The sequence below is a fragment of the Chanos chanos genome, chromosome 11 (genome assembly GCF_902362185.1).
Source record: "Chanos chanos chromosome 11, fChaCha1.1, whole genome shotgun sequence".
In the NCBI taxonomy this organism is placed as follows: domain Eukaryota; kingdom Metazoa; phylum Chordata; class Actinopteri; order Gonorynchiformes; family Chanidae; genus Chanos; species Chanos chanos.
The window spans coordinates 14,697,996-14,707,615 of NC_044505.1; the positions used below are offsets into that span (position 1 = coordinate 14,697,996).

Genomic DNA, 9,620 nt, shown 5'->3' on the forward strand with positions numbered 1-9,620 from the left:
TGAGACCATAAACAAACGCTAAGAAATTAGAGAAGTCTGTACTTGTCTGTTTGCCTCCTTGTGTCTGTGTTTATGTACGTGTGGATGAATAATCACTTTTTAGAGTTAGGGGTAAGGGGTGGCATAACTGCCAGGACGGGTTTTTAACAGGGCCACTGGCTAACCCGTTAATGATTCAGCTAAGACAGGCCTACCCCTTTTCTTGTCTCGAATTTCTTATCCATATCATAAAATACTGAATACCTCTGTATTCAACCTCTACAGTTATTTTATGACATTAATGAAATACAGAAAATACAAAATCGTACAAGTTCAATGTATGAAAAGTTGTATTTTTTATTACCATATAAATGATAGCGTGCAGCGGCCCTGATGTCACTCGAGTAAATTTAATTTACCTGCCTTTAGTTTGATATCACAATTATTTTGTTATTAAACACAATACTGTAGCCGTTGTCCAGGCGTCAGTTTAAGCTTCAGTCAAGATTCAGAATTGGAGCTATTGCAAACTGATTTTTTTTTGTTGTTTGTTTGTTTTTACATTTTATTTTATGAGAAGTTTGTTTAAAAGTTACATTTTAAAATTGGAACAGTTTTCAAAATCATAAAATAAAGTCACAAAGTAAGGAATAACTGCCGTAGTCTCTACAGTTTTAGCCAGAAACGAGGTCTTAAATGAACTAAAGTGCGTAGGCAACTTAAAAATAAAACTAAACCGTCGCTTTAAATTGTCGAATCTGAGATTGTATTTTTTATATGAGCTACTAATACACTAGAGGGCGATATGCACACCAAGGTCGACACGTTCCATTTAATTCGTAGAAGAAGAAATGAAATCGTGTGAGAGCAGCGACCTGTCATGAAGTAGCTGACAGTCGTCACGTTTAAAGGGATTTAATAACAACACGTCTCCTTCCTTCAAAACAAAGGTACATTTTAAAAGCGCCTTGGATTGACATGCAATAAGCGCATGGAAATTAATGAATTTCTGTGCATATGGACGGACTGTAGCTTGCTGTTGTTGTCTTAGCAATAAAACAGAGATACAAAGCTTGTGATCTTATTGCAACTAGCATTCAGCTAGCGGTAAGCATCAGCCTATTCTTTTTAGCCTACTTGCTACCTAAACTATGCCGCCGGAGATCATATTCGTGAAAACCTGCAAATATATTTTGAAGTGAAATCTTTCAGAATATCCCTGCAATTAGAGGTGCAGTTGTACTTATTTCCTACATTGATTGATTTTTTTTACTGTTTATTCCATTGTCATGGAATATAGTCGGGCCTTGAAATAGTCTGATTAATTGGGTGTATAATACATTGGCTATTGCAGAGTTCCTTTTGTCCCCTAGCTTCTCGCTTCCATATGACTTGCTTCCGAATACTGTATGTATGATTCAGCACATAGCGAACGGAATGAACTTGTTAACGGCATTTTGTGTCGGTTCTCCCTGGACATTACAGAGGAAATGGAAGCAAATGGCACTCAGCCATTGTCTGTCATTCTGACGATTAAAATAAAAAAAATAAAAGAATTAATAAAAAATAAACAAACAAACAACACAATTCCTTTACCACCCGCACATTTAAAATTACACAAGAGCTATCCATTTTAAATTATTCATTCAGAAGACAGTGCCTTGTTGGCAGCACATAAATCCTTATATATAGAGGCATTGTTTGCCTTTTCTTATTTAGATAGAATACATTAGCCTTACTCATAGGAATCTAAATGCCCAGTCACCTATCCTTCCAGTACTGTATTTTACTCTCTGTATGAGTTGTTGCTGCATAACTGTAATGTTAACTGTAGCTTTGTGTAACGTATGGGGTCTTTGAAGTCTTTCAGTGTCGCTGAGGGAGCAGATCAGGATGGCGGGGGCCGGGGGCAACGCTCCTCCCAACCCATCCTGCAAGATCATGACCTTCCGACCCACCATGGAGGAATTCAGGGACTTCAACCAGTACTTGGTCTACATGGAATCACAGGGAGCCCACCGAGCAGGCTTGGCTAAGGTGTGTGTGTGTGTGTGTGTGGGTGTGTGTTTCTATGCATGTGTGAGTGTGTTTGGAAATGTTCACAATGCCTCACTAGCTAACTGTGAAAAACTGACAGAATGAGTAAGTTAGGATGCTCTTTAGCCTGTGTATGCCTGTCCAAATGAATTATAAATCAGTTACTTTGAAGGGAAAAAAAGGATGCAAAGATATACATAGGTACATCCTTCCTGTAGCCTTACTCATTATCTCATTCTTAAATGATCCGATTCCACTCTCCTTACACAGGTGATCCCACCGAAAGGGTGGAAGCCAAGGCGTAGCTATGACGACATTGATGACCTCGTCATCCAAGCCCCTATCCAGCAGATGGTAGCTGGCCAATCAGGACTCTTCACACAGTATAACATCCAGAAGAAACCACTCACTGTGCAGGAGTTTCGTAGGCTCGCTAACAGTGACAAGTGAGTGGTGCACAGACACACACGCACACACACACACACACACTCACTAATTTCATCAAACTTAAGACAAACATGCGTCACTGAACGTATGCTTGTTTTTACCCCATTGATTATCTGTGGTCATTGATTGATGTAAATTGATGGAGAAACTGCCAGGGCAAAATGGAGTAGGAGAATGAGGGTTATGCCAAGGTCAGTTCTTAACTAGGTTTTGTATAGCGATGGCACAAACAGGAAATCAAACTTGATGGTACGAAACACACGCACACAAAGCCCTCCCTAGACAGATGGTCACAGCCTTTTATGATGCTGTCTTGTGTGACTTGTCAGGTACTGTACCCCTCGCTACCTGAACTATGAGGACTTGGAGAGAAAGTACTGGAAGAATCTGACCTTCGTATCACCCATCTATGGAGCGGACGTCAGCGGCACACTCTACGATGAGGTTAGACCCCCAGATCATTTTGCGCTCCGGTGTAGCTCTCAAAAACAAACAAAAAGGTTCCTGTAGGTCTGAGAGACTAGAAAACTGTGTTGCCATATAGTTGTGTGTAAGGATTGTTGAATGCCCTCAGAGCGTTTTCAATGATAGCATAAATGTAAGATCGTAAATGCAAATCAGAGCTGGTTTTATAACAGGTACAGCACACGCGAAGTCCTGTTGCTTGAGACAATTTACTTTTGTACTCAGTATAACTATCGTCATCGTTTCGAAAGTCTGTTTTTCCTGTTGAAAATGATTTTACTGCATACTGAATACTTTGCGGCACAAGCTCGTTGTCGGAACGGTTTTTAGACGTTCCTTTTCACTTCCGGCGATGAGGAAACTTGTCCTAATAAAACCTGTTTGAGTTTGTCGACGCTCCCTCTCCCCACAGGGCGTCGAGGAGTGGAACATCGGCCATCTGAACTCCATCCTGGACGTGATCGAGGAAGACTGCGGTGTGTCCATTCAGGGCGTGAACACACCGTACCTGTACTTCGGCATGTGGAAGACCAGTTTTTCCTGGCACACCGAAGACATGGATCTCTACAGCATTAACTACCTGCACTTTGGAGAGCCCAAGTCCTGGTAGGATCTCTTTTGGCTCTTTAATCACCAGGGCTCAGGAGTGAGGCATACTGGTTAGCAACCAGAGGCTTACCGGTTTCAAATCCCCAGAGAAACACCAGAGTCCAAAAAAAAAAAAAAAAAAGTAGTTTAGGTTCAAAACCCTGAAAGTAATACAATGTACGTACTGCGTTAATGAAACAGTTGCTCTCAGTTATTATCTGGCTGAAGAATGAATCATAAAGATAATTTTGGCATAACAGAATGGGTTTCTCTGTTCAGTTAAAGAGCATTGCCTCCCAGCCCTGGTTCATACTCTAGCTTAGGACAACATGACTGATTGGCCAGATTTCACACTAATACATGCGTATTGACAAATTAAGTACAATTAAAAAAAAACCAAAACAGCAAGATCTGCATTAACTCATATGGTTATGCAGCACTACCATATTACATAATTACAAACATGGTAAAAACACAAGAGCCTTTTTTCTTTAACTGTTAAAACCTGGGCTACAACTTTCAACCAGTGTAGCCCCTGGTATAAACAGATCAATGCCAATTGACTGGTTTTATTAAGTAGGGTTTAAATGAACGCGATATGCCATCTCAACTCTGCAGGTATGCCATCCCTCCGGAACACGGGAAGAGGCTCGAGCGCTTAGCTACAGGTAAAACGCTCAGTATTAACTTCCACTGCCCACCGCCGTTTTCCGATGGTCGTTCCGATGTTCCAATTTCCGAGTCCTGTTTCCGATGGTTCTGGTTGTGTTTTCAGGGTTCTTCCCCAACAGCTTTAAGAGCTGCGAGGCATTCCTGCGGCACAAGATGACTCTGATCTCTCCTTCCATACTGAAGAAGTACGGCATCCCGTTTGACAAGGTAAAACGTGGCCCTTGTGAAAAGGATTCATCATCATTTTGTTTACTGCACCTTAACATTCACGGATTTATCGTTTCAAAGCCCTGGTCATGTAGCTCTAGACATTACATTTTGATATTTGTGTAGATGGAATGCATTTGGTAAATATTGGCCACACTGGGTGATAATAGTATCTTAAATGTGTGTGTGTGTGTGTGTGTGTGTGTGTGTGTGTGGGGGGGGGGGGGATAGGGTACCCTAACGTACATTTTCTTTGTGGTTCTAGTAAGTCCTTTTCCAAAAATACCCCATGAAACTTAGTGTTGAAAGTCTCCCCCCCCCCCCCCCCCCCACCGCCGCCACGAAACCTTGTGATTTGTGTCCTCTGCTGTCGAACGCGTTTTCAGACTACTCAAGAGGCAGGAGAGTTCATGATCACTTTTCCGTACGGATATCACGCCGGCTTCAACCACGGCTTTAACTGTGCCGAGTCCACCAACTTTGCCACGCTGCGCTGGATCGACTACGGGAAAATGGCCACGCAGGTACTGTCATGGAAGGGAACGTAGCACCCATTTGGTTAACAAACTCATCACTGATTTATTGCCGTTGTCTGGTGTGGATAGAGTCAAACAGCAAGAAGTGGTTGGTTCAGAATTGTGGCTGTCACTTAAGTCATTCATAATGCAGCTAAACTGTTGAGAAGTATTTTGACATTTTGCCATTGGTGCAGATCGCATTATATTAAAGGAAGCAATAAATGTAGGGAGAGGCATTGACAACAGGAGGTATCTGGAATCTCAGACAACGTTTCAGAAAAAGGACCCGCGCACATCACGATACGTCCTGTGTATTTTATTCCATTAATGTTTCAGCCTAGAGGGCTTGGTCAAGATAACCGTCACTTGGCTTAAACATACATTGATCTTAATCTGTGCTGGCGTCTTCCAGTCATTCAACATCTTCTAGCTTATCACAGCCTTTCAGTTGGTGTCTTCCAGTCATTCAACATCTTCTAGCTTATCAGCACACAAGTTTTGACCTCTGTTTTTTTTTTTTTTTCCCCCCTGAGCAGCGTTTGGCTTTGAACGTGATGATTTCAGCAGAAACCACAGCAGGCTGTTTGAGCCTCGCGTTTCTCATTTGACTCTCTCGTGCGTCTCTCCGCAGTGCACCTGTAGCAAGGACATGGTGAAAATATCTATGGACCCATTCATCAGGCGGTTTCAGCCGGATCGCTACCAGGTTTGGACGCAGGGCAAAGACACCTGCCACATCGACCACACGCTGGCCACGCCCGCCTCCACGCCAGAGCTACAGGCATGGCTGCAGAGACGCAGGAAAAGCAAACCTCCCACCAAAAGGTTTCAGTCATTCATCGAAAAGGGGGGGGGGGGGGGGGGGATAATTCACCCATTATACTACTACAAAACCTACCGACCCTTTTTGAGTAAAATGACTGAAATGCTTAACTGAAATGAGACCCTCTCTAACTGAGCAGTGTTTTTTAATTGAAAGGAGCTGTTATGGAAAACTGGAAATATACCGAACAGCCTGTACAGAAATGTACTGCAGTTTGGTGTCTTAATTATCGCATTATTTAGCATTGTTGCATAGCTCTTTTGTTTATGAGTGTTTAATAATCTTTGTCTCTCAGCAGCCTCCATCATCCTCGCACGCGCTCCAAAAGGCTGAAGACAGTGGAGGAACCAGTTGCAATGGAAACCTCTTCCGTTGGGGGTAGTGGCCAAACGGGTGGGAAGGTGGAGTTGGCTCCTGGAGACCCGGAGAAGGAAGCTGCTAACCCAAATCAGAAAGACCACAAATCCCACGATGCACTGCGGTGGCCCACTGACCTCAAAGGTGGTCATTCTCTTTCTTTTCCAGTGCCTTCTCTGAACATGACATTTGAACAGGATTTTAAAAATCTATCCAAAAGTGTCTCCGGTTTTCTTCTCTGCATGATATTCTTTGTCTTTCTTGTAGTTGGTCTTTATTTTTTTTAGGATGTTGTCTACTGAACGGCTCATTATGGTCTGTGTTCTCATCTGCAGGTCCTACTGGCCCTTGTCGACAGATGTGTGTCGTCAAGGTGATGCGAGTAGAAAGCTCTTTACTGGTTGATTCATCTAAACCAAAAAGAGAAGAACTTCCCGCCGCCCTCCCAAACCCGCTAGAGACCTCGGACAACGAAGTCCAAATCAGAGGTGCTGAACCCTCAGAGACCCGGATGACAGCTGATCCTGGGTCAGAATCCAGCGCAGACATAAAGACAGAAAACACTCAGGAGTTTCAAATGGAGGAGGAGTCGTCTCTTAATATCACCTCTGCCTTACAAAGTCTTGACACAGCTAAATCTCCTCACTCTGTGTCTGCCTCAGCATGTAGCAGTGACAGTGCCATGGCAACGGTTACGGAAAGCAGTTCGGAGCCTGTCAACACTAGAACGGACCTGACCGATCGGAATTCCTCAAGGAGCGACCGTGGCTCAGCAAACGAAGAACTGAAAGACGACTCGTGCCCTCGGAGTCCCAGTTCAGACCCTGCACCTCAGCATTCGGAATTCAGCACGGAAACCACACTGCACTGTGCCCTTACCGAGGAACAAGGGCACGTAGCAACCTCAGAAGGGGTTGACCCGTCTCAAAATACCCCCATGCAGGGAACATCCATTCCAGACATGCCCCTGTTGACACCCGAACCTACAGAAGAGGAGCAGTCGCATCCACCTTCCTCCCTCGCTCCTGAGATGCCCTCTCTGACCCTCGCCGTTCGGTCTGATGTCAACTGGACCAGAACCGAAGCTCCGGCCTCTTTAGCAGCACCTGTGCTGTACAGGGAGGTGACCCAGTCACCTATGGATACCGTGCAGGACTCCGCTTACGGGTCAGAGCCTGCTGCACTTTACCACAGCTGGGATTTAGGTCCGATTCAGGAAGGTTCATGTGACTCAAAAGGTTCCATGGACACAAAGACCCAGCTCGTGGCTCCTGATCTGGAAACACTGCAACCTGTGCCAACTGTGGAAACCAAACAGCATGACATCTGTGACAAACAGGACTCACGCATACTCTCGCATGAAGATACACACATTCTGATGCACGAGGAAACACATACTCTTGCGTGTGAGAGCGCACACAATCTCGAATGTGGAGACAGAAACAGACTTTCACCTGCTCAGAGTCTTACAAACACTACTCATTATCCCCTTCCAGACAACAACACTCTTGGCCTTGTGTCCAGTCTAAACACTACCCATAGTCCACTACAGCACTCCACGCCTTGTGACACGGGCCACATCGACGTAGCAGGTTCAGCTAATGAAGACGACTTAGCACTCTCGTACCCCAGACAAAGCACTGACAGTCCCAGCATGTCACATGACCAGTGCGGCGTCCTCCCATCGAAACAGACAGACACTGAAGACAAAAGCACTTTTCAGCAACTACAGAAGGAAAGTTCCCCCTTCACACAAAGCCCTTGTTTAAAGTCCCATCCCTTCTCCATTGACATCTGGAAAAACATCAGCTCCCAGAATCCCGCGGTGCTTATCGAGAACCTGCGGCCTGAGCTGGAGGTCGGTTTGACCAAAGGCGGAGACGGGATGACGGCCTACGACCACGATTCCGACTCCGAGCTCCCGTATGCTATGTGGACTGAGCCACGTTGCACGGAGGTCCAATCCCCCAATCCTCCAGACTCTCCGGCAAAGGCCCTGACATGGGCCAACCTGGAGCCCAGCACGGTGGACCCTGCTGGGGCAGAGCCGACGGCAGGACTGCCGGAAGATCTGGAGCTCCAGAGGGCAGTGGTGGTGGAGGAGGAGGCAATAGATGCGCAGCTACCAGCACAGGGAGAGCTGGGAACAAGTAGATCCTGGCAGACAGGAATGAAGAAGCGAGGGTGTTTCAGCAACGCTTCGTCCCCCCGTGAGGGCTCCTCCCAGGAAGGAGAGTCGGATTCGGGGGGATCCAGGGCGAAGGAGGACAGCAGCAGCGAGTCGAGTGAGGAGAACAACGCCAGCGAGACGGAGGAGTGCGGTGACCCAGGGCTAGAGCCAGGGGAGGTGTGCGCGGTGAGAGGTCAAAGCGTTCTCGTTTTCACCGGAACGTTCTCGCATCAGTGTGTTTTTTAAAAAGTGTCCCATTGTCCAAACCAGAAAAAAAATTGATCCTCTTGTGCCGGAAGAACTGACTAATGCCATGTGCATCGAATCATTCTTCCACTTTATCCGTTGAAGTCATCAGCACAATTTAGAGACAACCTATACTGTTACCAGGAGAATTCAAATATATCGATACAGAAAGACTCTTAATCGTGGTCTTAATCTGACAGTGATGTGAGAGGTGTCGTAACTAACACTGACTCCATCCCAGTCAAGGTACATTGATCGCTTAGGGAAGCACTTAAATTGAGTAGTCTCAATTTAACTTATGGCTCTCTCTGTCTCTCTCTCTCTCTCTGTGTCTCTCTCTCTGTGTCTCTCTCTCTCTCTCTGTCTCTTTCTCTCTCTCTCTCTTTGTGTCTCTCTCCCTGTCCTCAGTATTCCTTACCCATGGTGAAGAGGACCACCAAAAGTTGGCGCCACCCCTTGAGGAAGCCCACGGCCAGAGCCGTGCCCAGTGCAGTCAAACAGCAGACCGCCAGCGATGACGGTGAGTGGGTGGCATCTAGGGATCGGGAAGGGGGGCGACATTGCCCAAGTTCTCCGAGGACAGCAGTGACGGTTGGAGAAGGCGTCGTAACAGCTCTGTAGGAAGTGTCTGGACTTGAGTTGAACACGTAGGCTGCCATCTAAAGGGAGTGTGTGTGTGTGTGTGTGTGTGTTTGTTCATGTCTGTTCATGCAGAGCATACCGAGGAGGGCATGTGTGAGGAGCAGGCGGAGGAAACCGAACCTTGGGCTCGTCCGCTGGTGCATCTGTGGCAGAACAGGAAAGCCCATTTCCCCTCCGAGAGAGAATACAACAGCGCAGCTGCCAAAACCCAGCCGCACTGCGCCGTGTGCACACTGTTCATGCCTTACCATCAGGTAACACGACCTATAACACACACAGCTATACGGCTACACTTCAACACAACCGCGCAACTGTACACATCTACACAGCCGTACTGTTACACAACTGAAAATACAGCCACAGAGCTATAGAACTACTACACCACACAAGTCGCAAGAATACCATAACACAGCCACACTCTGTTGTGTGGACACTCTTCATGCCTTGCCGTCAATTAAAACACAACTAT

At 46.0% G+C, this 9,620-nt stretch overlaps 1 protein-coding gene across 2 annotated transcripts in view; it reads left to right on the forward strand.

Moving 5' to 3' along the window:
- The first annotated feature begins 853 nt into the window (after nucleotides 1-853).
- kdm4c (lysine (K)-specific demethylase 4C) overlaps nucleotides 854-9,620 on the forward strand; it is a 13,263-nt gene continuing 4,496 nt past the window's right edge. The window contains exons 1-13 of one of the 2 annotated variants that reach the window (XM_030787971.1): nucleotides 854-929; nucleotides 1,842-2,016; nucleotides 2,287-2,462; nucleotides 2,793-2,907; nucleotides 3,341-3,534; nucleotides 4,135-4,184; nucleotides 4,292-4,395; nucleotides 4,782-4,919; nucleotides 5,545-5,738; nucleotides 6,032-6,237; nucleotides 6,429-8,449; nucleotides 8,918-9,029; nucleotides 9,224-9,405. In XM_030787971.1, the coding sequence (XP_030643831.1) occupies nucleotides 1,873-2,016; nucleotides 2,287-2,462; nucleotides 2,793-2,907; nucleotides 3,341-3,534; nucleotides 4,135-4,184; nucleotides 4,292-4,395; nucleotides 4,782-4,919; nucleotides 5,545-5,738; nucleotides 6,032-6,237; nucleotides 6,429-8,449; nucleotides 8,918-9,029; nucleotides 9,224-9,405 (3,636 nt within the window). In that variant the 5' untranslated portion in view covers nucleotides 854-929; nucleotides 1,842-1,872. Of the gene's footprint in view, nucleotides 930-1,841; nucleotides 2,017-2,286; nucleotides 2,463-2,792; nucleotides 2,908-3,340; nucleotides 3,535-4,134; nucleotides 4,185-4,291; nucleotides 4,396-4,781; nucleotides 4,920-5,544; nucleotides 5,739-6,031; nucleotides 6,238-6,428; nucleotides 8,450-8,917; nucleotides 9,030-9,223; nucleotides 9,406-9,620 lie in introns of those variants that run through there. The other variant, XM_030787973.1, reaches the window with a different exon arrangement.